General features: G+C 39.8%; 1 protein-coding gene across 1 annotated transcript in view; it reads right to left on the bottom strand.

The window, feature by feature from the left end:
• Nucleotides 1-2,258: 2,258 nt before the first annotated feature.
• TOP2A (DNA topoisomerase II alpha) overlaps nucleotides 2,259-16,503 on the bottom strand; it is a 31,305-nt gene continuing 17,060 nt past the window's right edge. Inside the window, exons 21-35 of the mRNA XM_012452025.3 lie at nucleotides 15,439-15,670; nucleotides 15,113-15,247; nucleotides 14,793-14,993; nucleotides 14,154-14,349; nucleotides 13,314-13,405; nucleotides 13,047-13,211; nucleotides 12,841-12,924; nucleotides 11,486-11,668; nucleotides 10,784-10,874; nucleotides 7,197-7,349; nucleotides 6,827-6,950; nucleotides 6,674-6,717; nucleotides 6,125-6,259; nucleotides 4,049-4,248; nucleotides 2,259-3,676 (exon numbers count right to left, since the gene is read on the bottom strand). Of these exons, the coding sequence (XP_012307448.2) occupies nucleotides 3,548-3,676; nucleotides 4,049-4,248; nucleotides 6,125-6,259; nucleotides 6,674-6,717; nucleotides 6,827-6,950; nucleotides 7,197-7,349; nucleotides 10,784-10,874; nucleotides 11,486-11,668; nucleotides 12,841-12,924; nucleotides 13,047-13,211; nucleotides 13,314-13,405; nucleotides 14,154-14,349; nucleotides 14,793-14,993; nucleotides 15,113-15,247; nucleotides 15,439-15,670 (2,164 nt within the window). The 3' untranslated portion in view covers nucleotides 2,259-3,547. The remainder of the gene's footprint in view (nucleotides 3,677-4,048; nucleotides 4,249-6,124; nucleotides 6,260-6,673; nucleotides 6,718-6,826; nucleotides 6,951-7,196; nucleotides 7,350-10,783; nucleotides 10,875-11,485; nucleotides 11,669-12,840; nucleotides 12,925-13,046; nucleotides 13,212-13,313; nucleotides 13,406-14,153; nucleotides 14,350-14,792; nucleotides 14,994-15,112; nucleotides 15,248-15,438; nucleotides 15,671-16,503) is intronic.

Genomic DNA, 16,503 nt, shown 5'->3' with positions numbered 1-16,503 from the left:
GGAGTGCACTGTCATTATGGCTCACTGCAGCCTCTTGGGCTCAAGTGATCATCCTGCCTCAGCCTTCCAAGTAGCTGGGACCACAGGCATGTACCACCATATCCAGCCAATTTTTATGTTTTTTGTAGAGATGGGGGTCTTACTATGTTGCTCAGGCTGGTCTCAAGCTCTTGTACTCAAGCAGTCCTCCCACCTCAGCCTCCCAAAGTCCTGGGAATACATGTATGAGCCACTGTGCCTGGCTTACATAATCATTCGTTTTTTTTTTTTGATGGAATTTTGCTCTCATTGCCCAGGCTGGATTGTGCAATGAAGTGATCTCAGCTCACTGCAACCTCCACCTCCCAGGTCAAGTGATTCTCCTGCCTCAGCCTCCCAAGTAGCTGGGATTATAGGTGCCTGCCACCACGCCTGGCTAATTTTTTATAGTTTTAGTAGAGATGGGGTTTCACCATGCTGGCCAGGCTAGTCTCGGAACTCATGACCTCAGGTGATCCAACAGCCTTGGCCTCCCAAAATGCTTGGATTACAGGCGTAAGCCACCACACCTGGCCTACATGATCATTCTTAATTGGCACCTCGTATTCCATATTTATTATTTTAACCTAATTGTGTTACCAGATGTCCTCGACTGTTGGACATTTAGGTTACTTTCCATTTTATGGTTGCGGAAATTTCAATAAACATCTTTGCATGGGGTTTGTTTTGGGATAATTGTAGATTCACATGCAGTTTTAAGAAATGGATCAGGCCGGTTGTGATGGCTCATGCCTGTAATCTCAGCACTTTGGGAGGCCAAGGCAGGTGGATCATGAGGTCAGGAGTTAGAAACCACCCTGGCCAACATTGTGAAACTGTCTCTACTAAAAATACAAAAATTAGCCAGGTGTGGTGGCGTGCACCTATAGGCCCAGCTACTCAGGAGGCTGAGGCAGGAGAATCGCTTGAACCCAGGAGGTGGAGGTTGCAGTGAGCTGAGATCTCGCCACTACACTCCAGCCTGGGTGACAAAGCAAGACTCCGTCTCAAAATAAAAAAGAAAAAGAAAAAAAAGAAATGTGGATCAGAAACAAGGACTTTCTGAAAGAAAAAAAAAAGGAATAGGCTGGGCGCGGTGGCTCACGCCTGTAATCCCAGCACTTTGGGAGGCCGAGGCGGGTGGATCACGAGGCCAAGAGATCGAGACCATCCCGGTCAACATGGTGAAACCCCGTCTCTACTAAAAATACAAAAAATTAGCTGGGCGTGGTGGCGTGTGCCTGTAATCCCAGCTACTAAGGAGGCTGAGGCAGGAGAATTGCCTGAACCCAGGAGGCGGAGGTTGCGGTGAGCCGAGATCGCGCCATTGCACTCCAGCCTGGGTAACAAGAGTGAAACTCCGTCTCAAAAAAAAAAAAAAAAAGGAATAATGGAAATCCATATTCATCGTACACTTTGCCAACTCCCCCCCAATTTTGCAAAATTATATAGTAACCAGAATATTTACACTGAAACAACCCATTGATCTTATTCAGATTTCCTTTTACTTGTACTCATATTTGTATGTGTTTACATAGTTTTTTGCACGTCTGAGTCTTCTGTTAAACCAAATTCCTTTTCTTTTTTGAGACAGGGTCTTACTCTGTAGCCCAGGCTGGAGTGCAGTGGCACAATCTCTGGTCACTGTAACCTTTCTTCTGGGCTCAAGCAATCCTTCCTCCCTGACCTCCTAAACTTCTGGGATTAAAGGTGTGAGGCACCATGTATGGCCCAGATTTCTTTGAAAGGGCTAATTCCTCCATTATCTTTGTCAACACTATCCCTCTGTAAGTCAAGATGATTGTTTTATACTTTTCAAATAGTTTTTGACATTTAAATATTTCATCTATTTGAACTTAATTTTGGTGTAAGGTATGAAGAGATTTATCTGATTTTTTTCCTAAATGGATTAGACCCAATATAACTTACTGATACCACCAAGTAGTTGACTAGGTTATTGTAATAGTTGTTAAAGGAAGGTACCATTAAAAAAAAACATACATGTTTACTGATCAAGTATGGTGGAGATGAAGAACTTAGTACTCATGTATAAAATCCCAGGGAAAAGTCTTATTGGCCTTAATTAGGTCATAATGCCTATCTCTTGGACTTATCACCATGGCCAGAGGCTGTAAGTTCTGTCAGAATATGACTGAAATGCTTCTGAAAGGGAAATGAAGACTGTATTTTAGAATAAGTAAAAGGGTGTAGTGTGCATTTTAAAAAAGGCATTCTATGGGTTGCAATGTTTGGAACATTTTATTGAAATATAAAATTGTTGGAATTTAGCTAATAGAAAAACATAGTAAATATTTACAAAAACACTGATAACATCACTCAAGTCACACACATATAACAATGTAGACAGGTCTTTAAAAAGTTACAAATTGAAATTATGGAGATATGAATCTGATCACTCATTGCTGAGCATGGTTATCAATACAACATTTAAGATCTTGGAGCAAATGTTGTCCCCCAGTCTTCTGCAGTCCAGTGCCCTTTAGAAATTGGTTGCTCTCTTTGGGAGATTCAGACTCAGGGGCAGCCGGAGGGGACAGTTAAGAGCTGAAATCATCACATAACTGGTCTAATTTTCTTCATTCTATTGATTGTGTCAAGTTATAGACACAGTCAAAGTGTTTTCCTTTAGTCTCTGATGATTTGATAAGATGAAGAATATGAGCAATTTCTCATTGCTTGAACAAAAATTTGACACATTAAGAGGCTGAGTGTGGAGTATCCGTACTAGAACCATAAAGTTCTATCTGAGGGTAAATTATGTATAAAACTAAGATAAAACAGAGAATTAACTATGCTCTATCTCATATTTACTAAAAATAGGAAAGGAGGCAGAGTGACATTTTAAAATCAAACTGCTCTAGTTTTAGCTTAATGGATGGTTAATAAATACACTGCTTTATGCTGAAGTGACTACATAACTATTTCTAGAGTTCAGAAGAACTTAAAATCAGATTTTAAAGACAAAAGAAAGCAGGCTCAAACACAAACAAAACAGATAACAATTTCCATGGTCAATATTTAGACAGTACTACAAAAACCTAAAGGGGCCGGGCACAGGGACTCACGCCTGTAATCCTAGCACTTTGGGAGGTGAGGCAGGTGGATCACCTGAGGTCAGGAGTTTGTTGAGACCAGCCTGGCTAACGTGGTGAAACTCTGTCTCTACTAATACAAAAATTAGGCGTGGTGGCATGCCTGTAGTCCCAGATACTCGGGAGGCTGAGGCAGGAGAATTGCTTGAACCCAGGAGGCGGTGGTTGCCGTGAGTCAAGATCATGCCACTGCATGGCAACCTGGGCGAGAGAGTGAGACTCCATCTCAAAAACAAAACAAAACAAACAAAAAAGCTAAAGGACACTTGGGCTCTACTCACTTCATTTTGATGGTCTTGTACTGAAAACACCTTCCCCAAACTAAATTCAGAGGGGAGGAAGTTAACAGCTTCAGGTAACTTTAAAACCAGTCTTGGGCTCAATAAGATAACTACTTAAAATAATTGCCTCATATTTTAAAACAGATCATCTTCATCTGACTCTTCCAGGTACGTTATAGGTTTCTTTGCTCGTCCAGATTTTGCCCGAGGAGCCAGAGCTGAATCAAAATCCATATGGAAGTCATCGCTCTCCCCCTTGGATTTCTAAAAGAGGAAAGCCCAGGTAATTTGCACAATGTAAATCTGACAACATAATTGCAATGTAAAAAAAATTTATCAAGACTACATTCAAGGAGTTTTCTACTTTCTATCAAGTAATAAGAAGCAGATCTAAGGCCAACTCTTCCATTGCCCAAGTAAGTGGCATATTTAACTTTGTTAAAACTAAATATTACAGTAAAAGCTAATGAATTATGAGTCAATTTTCTTTTTTTTTTCCCCTGTAAAACCATTTATTCACAGGTGGGCGCGGCTGAGTCAATTTTCTTAAAGACATGCCAAATTATTAAAAGCAAGGGCTTAGTTATGTCCTTCAGAATATCTACAGCAAAAGGACTGACTAGGATTAACACTCACCTTGCTTGTGACTGCTTTAGAAACAATTTTCTCAAAATTAGAGTCAGAATCATCAGAAGTGGATGGCTTCCTTTTGCGGCGATTCTTGGTTTTCGCAGGATCAGGCTTTTGAGAGACACCAGAATTCAAGGCTGGATCCTTTTTAGTTCCTTTTGGAGCAGCTCTTTTTTTGGCACCAGTAGTGGTGGTGGAAGACTGACCTGCAATTCAACACAGGCATTTGTCACAGCCGCTTTTTTTTTTTTTTTTTTTGAGATGGAGTCTCACTCTGTCGCCCAGACTGGAGTGCAATGGAGCGATCTTGGCTCACTGCAACCTTCACCTCCTGGGTTCAAGTGATTATCCTGCCTGAACCTCCTGAGTAGCTGGGATTATAGGCGCACACCACCATGCCTGGCTAATTTTTCATATTTTTAGTAGAGACGGGGTTTCACCATGTTGGTCAAGCTGGTCTCAAACTCCTGACCTCAGGTCATCCACCTGCCTTGGGCTCCCAAAGTGCTGGGATTACAGGCATTATTAGTCACCATGCCTGGCCTAGTCACAGCCACTCTTAGATGGATTGTTCTCATTGTGAACTTTCTTCAGCAATGTGATGACTGTGTATGTTTAACAGGAAAAGACAATCTAAGAGAGCTGAAAATATATTAGAAAATCAAAGTATTCTTAAACATTCAATTTTTTTTTTTTTTTTGAGACATAGTCTTGTTCTGTCTCACCCAGGCTGGAATGCAGTGGCGAGATCTCGGCTCACTGCAGCCTCTGCCTCCTGGGTTCAAGTGATTCTCCTGTTGCAGCCCCACAAGTGGCTGGAACTACAGGCATGTGCCACCACACCTGACTAATTCTGTTTTTTTTTTTTTTTTTTTTTTTTTTTTAAGACGCAGTTTCGCTCTTGTTGCCCAGGCTGGAGTGCAATGGTGCGATCTCAGCTCACTGCAACCTCCGCCTCCTGGGTTCAAGTGATTCTCCTGACAGCCTCCCCAGTAGCTGGGATTACAGGCTCACGCTACCATGCCCGGCTATTTTTGTATTTTTTAGTAGAGATGGGGGTTTCTCCATTTTGGTCAGACTGGTCTCGTCGAATTCCTAGCCTCAGGTGATCCGCCTGCCTTGGCCTCCCAAAGTGCTGGGATTACAGGCATGAACCACCGCACTCGGCCACACCCAGTCTTAAACATTCAATTTTAAGAATATGTTTTAGGCTGCGCGTGGTGGCTCATGCCTATAATCCCAGTACTTTGGGAGGTCAAGGCGGCCGGATCACCTGAGGTCAGGAGTTTGAGACCAGGCTGACCAACATGAAGATACTCCATCTCTACTAAAAAAAAAAAAAAAAAAAAACAAAATTAGCCAGGCATGGTAGCACAAACCTGTAGTCCCAGCTACTTGGGAGGCTGAGGCAGAAGAATTGCTTGAACCCAGTTGGCAGAGGTTAAAGTGAGCTGGAATCGAGCCATTACACTTCAGTCTGGGCAACAAGAGCAAAACTCCATCTCACAAAAAAAAAAAAAAAAAAAAAAAAAAAGAATATGTTTCATATTAAACATTTGCAACTGCTTATAAATCCTAACCTTGTCATAGAAATGAACTAGATGAAGTCTGATATTGAGAGAAACGTGCTGATTTTAAACCTTTGGACTACCTTATTTTGAAGACAGGGTCTCTCTCACTTAGGCTAGAGTGCAGTGGCTTGATCATAGCTTATTACAGCCTTTAACTACTGGCCTCAAGAGATCCTCTTGCTTTAGCTTCCCAAAGTGCTGAGATTACAGGCATGAGCCACTGTGCCTAGCTTTTGTTTTCTGACTAATCAAGTGCAGTAGTGAGAAGGGGGCAAACAGTAGAACAAGGAGTTTGATATGTAACTGAATGAACAATCAATGGAGATGACTTACTATTTTGGATCAGCCTTGACTACTAATTTTGATTATAAAGATCAAGAAATTGTTTTCATTTGGAAAAGGTTTAATTTGTAATATCAATAGTAAATTTTGGCAATAAAAAATTGAAACTGACTTGTGGAAACCAGTTAGTTAATTGCAACATTAACTCATCTCAAAGATTTAGGCTTACTTTTTGCTGTTGTCTTCTTCATTGTCACATTCTTTTTAGGAACCGGGTTTGTAATTTCAGTTTCATCTGGGAAATGTGTAGCAGGAGGGCTTGAAGACAGTGGTACGCTATCCTTAGCATCATCACCTTCAAGGTCTATTATTTCAAATGGAAAGGAAAATAGTACATTTAAGCAACACATAAAAATCCATTTTCTGCTTTGTCCCTGCTATGAATTCCTATTGAAACACCAAATATGTGACTTTTCTGGAATATTTAAAACATACTCTTAAAACTTTGTTCTAATTTCTAAATTTTTTATCAGCAAGAACAGTTTTTTTTCTATCTCTAGCACCAAGCAAAGTACCTGGCAAACACTGTAATTACTTTTAGTATATTGAATGCAGAACCTATTTATATGTGAAACTAAACAACATCAACATAATGTTAATAAGAACTCAAATTTATTTCCAAAGGAAGTACTTGGATAATGTAGCCAGGATTAGAACCCAGTTGGATCTGAGCATCCCAGTAAGGCAGATGTCTCAATACTTTTACTTAAATACGTACCTGACATGGCACTTTTCTGTGGTTTCGGTTCTTTGTTATTAAGTCTAGAATTAAAAAAAATATATATCCTGACAACCAATTCTAAATGTGTTAAGCAAAAAAGAATATATTAGAAACAATCATGACAAAACCCGTATTAGATAAGATACTTACTTTAGGGAAGTTTTGGTTTTAGGTGGAATAGCATCTGATGGGACAAAATCTTCATCCTGAGTTTTTTCATCAAAATCTGAGAAATCTTCATCTGAATCCAAATCCACTGTGAATTTGGTTTTTGCTAGTAAAAACATACATATATAAAAAAATCAGAGGGTAGTAGGAGAAACATTTAATTTATAGGTCGATATAACATTTCATGAATATTTTAGTTTTTAATCTCCTGAAAGATGCTTCAGTGTTTCAAAGCTTTAGCATAATTTATTGCTCTATTAAGATATAGTAATTTTGGGGGCAAAGTACCCTGAAGTATATTGGTCATTCAACTCCTACAGCATATCTATAATGTTCTTTTAGTTTTCCTTACTTGCTGCTCTCCGTGGCTCTGTTTCTCGTGGAGGGACATCAAAATTACTTTCGTCACTGCTCCTATCTGATTCTGAATCAGACCAGGGATTTCTCTTCTTTCCTTTTTTGATTGGCTTAAATGGCAACGTAGTTTGTTTCTTTGTCTTTGTACCTAGAGGGGAGATAGAAATTAATCACCTTTATATATTCTTAGACTCACTTTTCTCCGTCTATCATCCATCCATCCTTCAAATTTATTGACCGCTGTGATAGTTCTGAGAATACAACGATGAAAAGAAACAGACATGATCCCTGTTTTTGTGGAGCATATAGCTTGGTCACTTAATCTCATAAATAAATACAATGTGGCAGGGGCACAGTGGCTCATACCTGTAATCCCAGCACTTTGGGAGGCTAGGGTGGGAGGATTACTTGAGCCCAGGGATTTGAGATCAGCTGGGGCAAGATGCAAGACCCCATCTTGGCTGGGTGCGATGGCTCACGCCTGTAATCTCAGCACTTTGGGAGGGTGAGGAAGGCAGATCACTTGGGCTCAGGAGCTTGAGACCAGCCTGGACAACATGGTAAAACCCCATCTCTACAAAAAATACAGAAATTAGCAGGCATGGTGGAGTGTGCCTGTGGTTCCAGCCACTAGGGAGGCTGAGGCAGGAGGATTGTTTGAGCCTAGGAGATTGAGGCTATAGTGAGCTGTGATCATGCCACTATACTCCAGCCTGGGAGACAGAGTGAGATCTTGTCTCAAAAAAAAGAAAAAAAGGACTGTCTCTACAAAAAAGTTTTAGAAATTAGCCAGTCATGGTGGTGAGTGCCTATAGTCCCAGCTACTTGGGAGACTGAACTAGAAGGATTGCTTGAGGCAGGATTTCAATACCAGCCTGGGCAACAGAGTGAGACCCTGTCTCAAAAAAAGTAGATGCTCAAGGACAGAGATCTTAACATTTATAATCAATTGATTTCTGACAAGGGTGAAGACAAACATTGTGGAAATAAGTCTTTTTAACATATGGTACTGAAATAATTGGATATCTACATGCAAGGGAATCGGGTTGGACACCTTCCTCATACCACATACAAAAATAATTTAAAGTGGATCACGGACCTAAATCTAAGAGCTAAACCTATAAAATGCTTAGAATAAAACACAGAGGCCTACCTTCATGACTTTCAGTTTAACAAAAGATTAGATATGACACCAAAAGCGCTTTTAACAAAAAAATAGGTAACCTGGACTTCATAAGAATTAAAAATTTGCGCTTCAAAAAACATCAACAAGGCTGGGCGCAGTGGCTCATGCCTGTAATCCCAACAGTATGGGAGGCTGATACCAACTACTTCATACAGACTAGAATGGCTAGAATCAAAGAGAAAGACGACAAATGCTGGTGAGGAAGTGGAGAAACAGGAATTCTCATACACTGCTGGTGGGAATGCAAAATGGTGCAACTGCTGTAGAAAACGGTCCAGCAGTTCCTTAAAAGGTTAAATACAGGCCGGGCGCGGTGGCTCAAGCCTGTAATCCCAGCACTTTGGGAGGCCGAGGCAGGTGGATCACAAGGTCAAGAGATCGAGACCATCCTGGTCAACATGGTGAAACCCCGTCTCTACTAATACAAAAAATTAGCTGGGCATGGTGGCGCGTGCCTGTAATCCCGGCTACTCAGGAGGCTGAGGCAGGAGAATTGCCTGAACCCAGGAGGCAGAGGTTGCAGTGAGCTGAGATCGCGCCATTGCACTCCAGCCTGGGTAACAAGAGCAAAAGTCCGTCTCAAAAAAAAAAGGTTAAACATAGAATAGTCATATGACTCAACTATTCTACTCCTAGGTATCTACCCAAGAGAAATGAAAACTTAAGTTCACACAAAACCTTGCACAGTACATAAATGCTCACAGTATTAATCACAATCATCAAAAAGTAGAATTACAGGCCGGGCACAGTGGCTCATGCCTGTAATCCCAGCACTTTGGGAGGCCAAGGCGGGCGGATCACCTGAGGTGAGGAGTTTGAGACCAGCCTGGCAAACATGGCAAAACCCCATCTCCACTAAAAATACAAAAAAATTAGTCAGGCGTGGTGGCAGACGCCTGTAATCCCAGCTACTTGGGAGGCTGAGGCAGGAGAATCACTTGAACCTGGGAGGCAGAGGTTGCGGCAAGCTGAGATGGCACCACTGCACTCCAGCCTGGAGTGCAGACGGAGACAGGCTCCGTCTAAATTAAAAAAGAAACAAAAAAACCCCATCAACTGATGAACAGATAAAATGTGGCATAGCCATACAATGAAATACTATTTGGCAATAAAAAAGAATGAAGTACTGGCTGGGCTCAGTGGCTGGTACCTGTAATCCCAGCACTTTGGGAGGCCGAGGTGGGTGGATCACTTGAGGTCAGGAGTTTGAGACCAGTCCGGCCAACATGGTAAAACACTGTTTCTACTAAAAATACAAAAATTAGTTGGGCGTGGTGGTACGTGCCTGTAATCCCAGGTACTCAGGAGGCTGAGGCAGGAGAATCGCCTCAACCTAGCAGGCAGAGGTTGCAGTGAGCCAAGATCTTGCTACTACTGCATGCCAGCCTGGGTGACAGAGCAAGAGTCTGTCTCTAAAAAACAAAACAAAACAACAAACAAAAAATGAATACATGGGGTACTACATGGGTTACCCTTGAAAATAATGTGCTAAGTGAAAGAAGTCAGCTCCAAGAGACCACATATTATAGATTCAATTTATAGGAAATGCCCAGAATAGGAAAATCTAGAGACAGATTTTTTAGTTGTTGCCTAGTGGGGAGAAGAGTTGGTGGTAAATGGCAAGTGATGGTTAATGAGTACAGTTTTCTTAGGGGGTGACAAATTGTACTCTGTGATTATACTAAAACTACTGAATGGTATACTTTATATTTTTATTTTTTTTTTTGAGTTGGAGTCTCGCTCTGTCGCCCAGGCTGGAGTGTAATGCCACAGTCTTGGTTCTCTGCAACCTCTGTCTCCTGGGTCCAAATGATTCCTGACCTCAAGTGATCTTCCTGCCTCAGCCTCCCAAAGTGCTGGGATTACAGCATGAGCCATGGTGCCTAGCCGAATGGTATATGTTAAATGGACAAATTTGGTATGTGAATATCTCAATAAAGATGCTTTTAAAAAAGTAGGAGGCATTATCAAATGATTAACAGAATTCTTAATTCTATTTAGTCCACTGAGTGAACATTACCTATATTACCTATATGTTGCACTCTAGAGATACTATAATACAAATATGACTAACATGTAGTCACTTTCCTTAAGAAACTTTATATACTAGAACCTCATAATTGGCTAGAAAATGAAATCTAATAAACTGGGTGTTTTCTTAGATCCCAATTAAGGAGTTCAAATTAACAAACTATTTCATTATAAAATATTTTCTAAAATGAATCAAATTCCAAGGACAATATTAAAGAGGTCCAAGTAGAATTCAGATACAATCTTCTTTCAGGTTTCTCAATTCAATTCAACAAAAAGGTTTTGAACATCTATGTGGAACGTCCCAGGTAAGAAACACAATTTAATCTTCACTTTATACCATTTTCCTTAAAATGCTGTAATACCTGGTTCTCTTTTCTGTTTATTTTCTAATCTTTGTTTTAGGCCTTCTAGTTCCATACCATCTTCTTGAGGGCTTCCTTCAGTATTTTCATTCTAAAAGATAGCAAAACAAAAATGGTTAAGTTTTGCCAACTTATTTGAAAGATACAGTCAAATATATAAATATATACTCAAATATAAATAGGGTCAAAGAGTGCTTTTTTCTTTGGGTTTTGGTTAACAGCTCTGAATAAAGGTACAGGTATGACTTTTTCAAGATATTTATACATTCAAAAACCAGGTACATAAGAAAGTTAGGGTTGGATATAGCATAAATTCTGAGCTATGGGATTAGAAATCTTATTTTTTTTTTAAATTTTAAGTGGAGCTATGCATCAATATTTTATGCATAATTTTTTCAAGAGTATTACTTTTTTTTTGAGATGGAGTTTCACTCTGTTGCCCAGGCTGAAGTGCAGTGGTGCAACCTTGGCTCACTGCAACCTCTGCCTCCCGGGTTCAAGCGATTCTCCTGCCTCAGCCTCCTGAGTAGCTGGATTACAGGTGCCCGTCACCACGTCTGGCTAATTTTTTGTATTTTTAGTAGAGATGGGATTTCACTATGTTGGCCAGACTGGTGTAGAACTACTGACCTCAAGTGATCCACCCACCTTGGCCTCCCAAAGTGCTGGGATTACAGGCGTGAGCCACCACAAGAGTATTACCTTAATTTTCCTTTTACTTTTCTTTTCTGCATCTGCTTTCATTTCTACAGTTATTAGTGGAATGACTCTTTGACCACATGGAGAAGGCAAAACTTCAGCCATTTGTGCTTTTTTCCCTTTTGCTTTCCCTCCTTTCCCAGGAAGTCCAACTTGCTCATCTTGTTTCTCCTTGGCTTCAACAGCCTATAGAAGGGGTATAAGAAAGCAAATTTATATGTTAACAAAAACATTACAACATCTGAAAGGCCACAGTTAAGCTGATTTCCATTTGTTACATCTTAAAAACTTGTGATAAATTGTTCCATAACCTAGTATACTATCAACAATAGTGAAGATGTAATTAAGGCACACCTTGAAAAGGAAGGTGTGGAGACAGAAGACTGGGTTTTATTCCTGATTCTACCACTTAACCTTTTTGAGGAAAACAAGGGAGAAACTAAGAATAAAACATGTATATACATATATATATGTATAAACTCACATATAAAATATGAAAGGAAGTGATGTACACTTATCCAATCAAGTGATTACAATGAGCTAGGCACCTATACTGAAGTGCAATAATATAAATTTGCATGTTAAATTTAAGAAACAAGGTTTTTTCTTTTTTTAAAGAGACAGAGTTATGCTCTATCACCCAGGCTGGAGTACATGGGTAAATGATCATGGTTCACTGCAGCCTTGAACTCCTGTTCTTCAGTGACCCTCCCACCTTGGCCTCCAGAGTAGCTGAGACTATAGGCCCACACCACCATGCCTGGCTATTTAAAAAAAAATTTTGTAAAGATGAGGTCTTGCTATGTTGTCCAGGCTGGTCTTGAACTCCTAATCTCAAGTGATCCTCCTGCCTCAGCCTCCTATAGCACACAAATTACAGGCATGAACCACCACACCCAGTGGCTTTGTCCTTTTTTTTTTAAGACGGAGTTTCGCTCTTGTTGCCAAGGCTAAAGTGCAATGGTGCAATTTTGGCTCACTGCAACCTCCGCCTCCCAGGTTCAAGAGCTTCTCCTGCCTCACCCTCCTGAGTAGCTGGGATTATAGAAGCCTGCCACCATGCCTGGCTAATTTTTGTATTTTTAGTAGAGACAGGGTTTCATCATGTTGGCGAGGCTGGTCTTGAACTCCTGACCTCAAGTGATGCGCCCATCTCAGCCTCCCAAAATGCTGGAATTATCAGCATGAGCCACTGCACCTGGCCAATGATCTGTTCTTTTATACATTATTTTGGATTTATCCTTATGCCTCTTATTTTCTTTCTATTGCCAATTGTGAACTATCTTGACAAAGGTATACTGCCGGAATATATTATTTCATTAATAAAAATTCTAGCATAGGCATTATAAACTACACACCTCCAGTTCTTCAATAAATGCAGCCAAGTCTTCTTTCCACAAATCTGATGGACTCTTTCTCTTTAACGTGTCCAGCTCTTGTTCCTTCATAATTTCAAAATTGAGTTAATATATGTACACAAGCAGCATTTTCATGCAACACATAATTTTTACTTTTACCATTAGAACAAAACTAAGCAGCATGTACCATCCTACCACCAACTCACTTTTTCATTTCTTAGTCTGCACAGTTCATCTTTCTTTTCCTTGGTTAGATACCAAAGGGGCATATCAAGAAGATAGTTGAAGGTTGGTCCAGAATCTGTTATGGAGTCACTCTTTTCAGTTTCCTTTTCATTGTCACTCTCTTCATTTTCTTCTTCATCTGGAACCTAAAGGATGAAATAAAACGTAGCCTTATTAGAAAATGTGAAACATAAGCATTACTTAATACATAGTCTTTAACAATATAGAAAAGTGCCAACCAAGATTACCTTTTGCTGGGCTTCTTTCCAAGCCTTCACAGGATCTGAATCATATCCCCTCTGAATCAGAACTTTAATTAATTCTTTCTTAGGCTTATTTTCTATTAAAAAAAAAATTAGAGATAATGATTATGAGTAATATTTTAGGAAAGGGATAAGGTTTTACCAGTCAAAAGTTTAAAACTGGAAATTAAACTTAGTCGTGCACAAATTTGTACATCTGGGTATACAGACAAGTATTCCTAAACCACTGACAAATGTAAATTACCACAAGGGGGCAGTCAAATCATATATGAGGCTATGATCAAATCTTTAATTTTTTTTTTTTTTTTTTAGACAGGGACTCTTGTCACTCTTGTGCCCAGGCTGGAGTGCAGTGGCACTATTTAGGCTTACTGCAGCCTTCACCTCCCTAGCTCAACAGCTCAAGTGCTGGGATTACAGGTGTGAGCTGCCACACCCAGACAGTATAAGCCACTTAAAATTTTCCTGCTTTTTTTTCCCCATCAGACTTACTATCTCTTCTTTTATTTTCTGTTCCTGTAGCATGATTAGTGTACTATTATTCTCTTGATCAATCAGTTTATGCAAGATTTTCTAGCTTTCTATTCTCCTCATGTCTAATTGTCAACTAAATCTTGATTTCTCAAGATGCTCAATCAAGGAAACATCGTCTCTTTCAAACTACAAATATCGAATCAGATATTTAAAAGAAATCTTTGCATAAGTGACCAGGTGAATTAAATGGATTCTGCCTCTCTCTCTCCACCATTACTCTCACCAAAAATGTTTAAAGAAAGTTTGGCATAACTAGAGTTTTAGTAAGCAGTTATTATTCCCAAAACATACCAATGATTATTTTGCCATCTATTTTCTCTAAGATAAAGCGAGCCTGATTATTCAGTTTGGCAGACTCAGCACCAAGCATTCCTAGGAGCCATTCTTTTCTTAATCCGTAATATTTAAGTCTGAGTTCAAAGAAGTCTCTTAGAATATCCAACACTGTGTCATATTTCTTTAAACAGCCTACGTGGTCAAAAAGCACCTGGAAAAGGAAAACAAGATTAGAGCCAAGAATAGACAAATTGGCTAAACTTTATAAAGGTAGACTATGATATACTTTTAAAATGGATAATAATCTTTTTTTTTTTTTTTTTGGAGACAGAGTCTTGCTCTGTTGCCCATGCTGAAGTGCAGTGGCATGATCTTGGCTCACTGCAACTACTACCTCCTGAGTTCAAGTGATTCTCCTGCCTCAGTCTTTCAAGCAGCTGGAACTACAGACGCGCGCCACCACACTCAGCTAATTTTTGTATTTTTAGTAGAGATGGGGTTTCACCATATTGGCCAGGCTGGTCTTGAACTCCTGACCTCATGATCCACCCACCTCAGCCTCCCAAAGTGCTGGGATTACAGGTGTGAGCCAGATATTAATTAATCTTTAATATAAATTGAAACATATGTACATCTCACAAAACAAATACACACCATAGAGTTGCATGTGAGACTAGTTTGGAGTTTGAAGACTTTGTGTAGCCCAACTCTCTCTGCCTCTGCCAGTTTTTCTTCAGTCATCTTCACAACAAATTTCACAGTGGTATCTGTATGGTATTCCCTATAGTCGGTTATGAGAGGAGGTGTCTTCTCAGTGCCATTCAACATGGGCTCTAGAACTTGTTCTTTGTATGTCTAAAGAAAGAAATAATCCTGAAGTTTCTAAAATATAGGCTCCTGAATAGTCAAAAGCAATAGTACAAAAAGTGTTTCTTTTGATCACAAAACTAAAAGAGAAATCCATAATTATTTACCTGGGTCCATGTTCTGACGGGAAGCTCTGAGATTTCAATGGTTGTGGAATTAAGAATAGCCACTTCACCACTAATCACATATTGATTTGGAGCCAGTTCTTCAATAGTACCCTTGAAGTTCTTGTAACTTGGAAGCTAAATTGGCATTTTAAAAAACAATGTTTTCTAAATGTTATACTAGACAGAAATCACAACAGCGTTTAACAATAAATCTAAGTATAAAGTATGAAATTAAATTTTATGTTTGCATCCTCTTTAATCATACAGTCTACTCAATTGAAACCCAAGGAAAAGTAAAGCTCTTATAACACACACAGAATACTTACCATTGGCAAAGGTTCTTCTCCATCCATCAAACGCCTGATGTTATTTACAACTTCACGAACATCAAAGTTGGGGATTTTGCAGGACCATCCAGTACCGATCCCTTCAGCACCATTTATTAGCACCATGGGAATAATAGGAATGTACCATTCAGGCTCAACACGCTGGTTGTCATCGTATAAAAACTTCAATGTGTGATCATCTTTTGGTGGAAATAACAACCGAGCCAAAGAGCTAAACAAAAGAATCAAATAATGTTATTTTATAAAAATACTGAATTTGATATAACTTTTATGAAAAGGACATGTTATCTCATACTTATACACGAAAATTATCTTGGTTTTATGCTGACTAATACTCATTAAATAATATTTATTGAGCACTTTCTATGTGTTAGTCACATAGACATAACGTCTCAATTCTCAAGGAGCTCACATTCCAGTAGAGATTTGGCAATGAACATACATTTTGTTAAGTAGTGGGCTAAATACTGAGAAGAAAAAGTAAGAAAGTGACTGAAGAGGTACTAAGGAAAGCTATGCCTTTTCTGATAAGATTACATTTGAGCAGAGAAAAGAAATTGAGGGGGTCAGGCGTGGTAGCTCAAGCATGTAATCCCAGCACTTTGGGAGGCCAAGGTAGGGGGATCACCTGAGGACAGGAGCTCAAGACCAGCTTGACCAGCATGGTGAAACCCAGTCTCTACTAAAAATACAAAATTAGCTGGCTGTGGTGGTGTGCACCTGTAATCCCAGGTACATGGGAGGCTTAGGCAGGAGAATTGCTTGAATCTGGGAGGCAGAGGTTACAGTGAGCTGAGATCGTGCCAGCCGAGGCAAAAAGAGCAAAACTCCTCAAAAAAGAAAAAAGAAAGAAAGAAACTGAGGTTCTGAGCCATATGGATATCTAGAGAAGGAGTGTTGCAGGCAAAGGAACCAGTAAGTAAAAGGCCCTGAAGAGGAAATGTGCTTAGTGTATTTGAGTATAGGCTGAGGATAGTGTGGCTGGAGAAGAGATGGTATGAGAAGGAATCAAAAGATATGGAAGGTGGGGACATGGATCACATA

Source organism: Aotus nancymaae, unplaced genomic scaffold (genome assembly GCF_030222135.1).
Source record: "Aotus nancymaae isolate 86718 unplaced genomic scaffold, 86718_ANA_hifiasm-v0.15.2.pri h1tg000089l, whole genome shotgun sequence".
NCBI lineage: Eukaryota > Metazoa > Chordata > Mammalia > Primates > Aotidae > Aotus > Aotus nancymaae.
The sequence above is the reverse complement of the archived record's forward strand: the minus strand, read 5'-3'. Positions and strand labels throughout refer to the sequence as shown.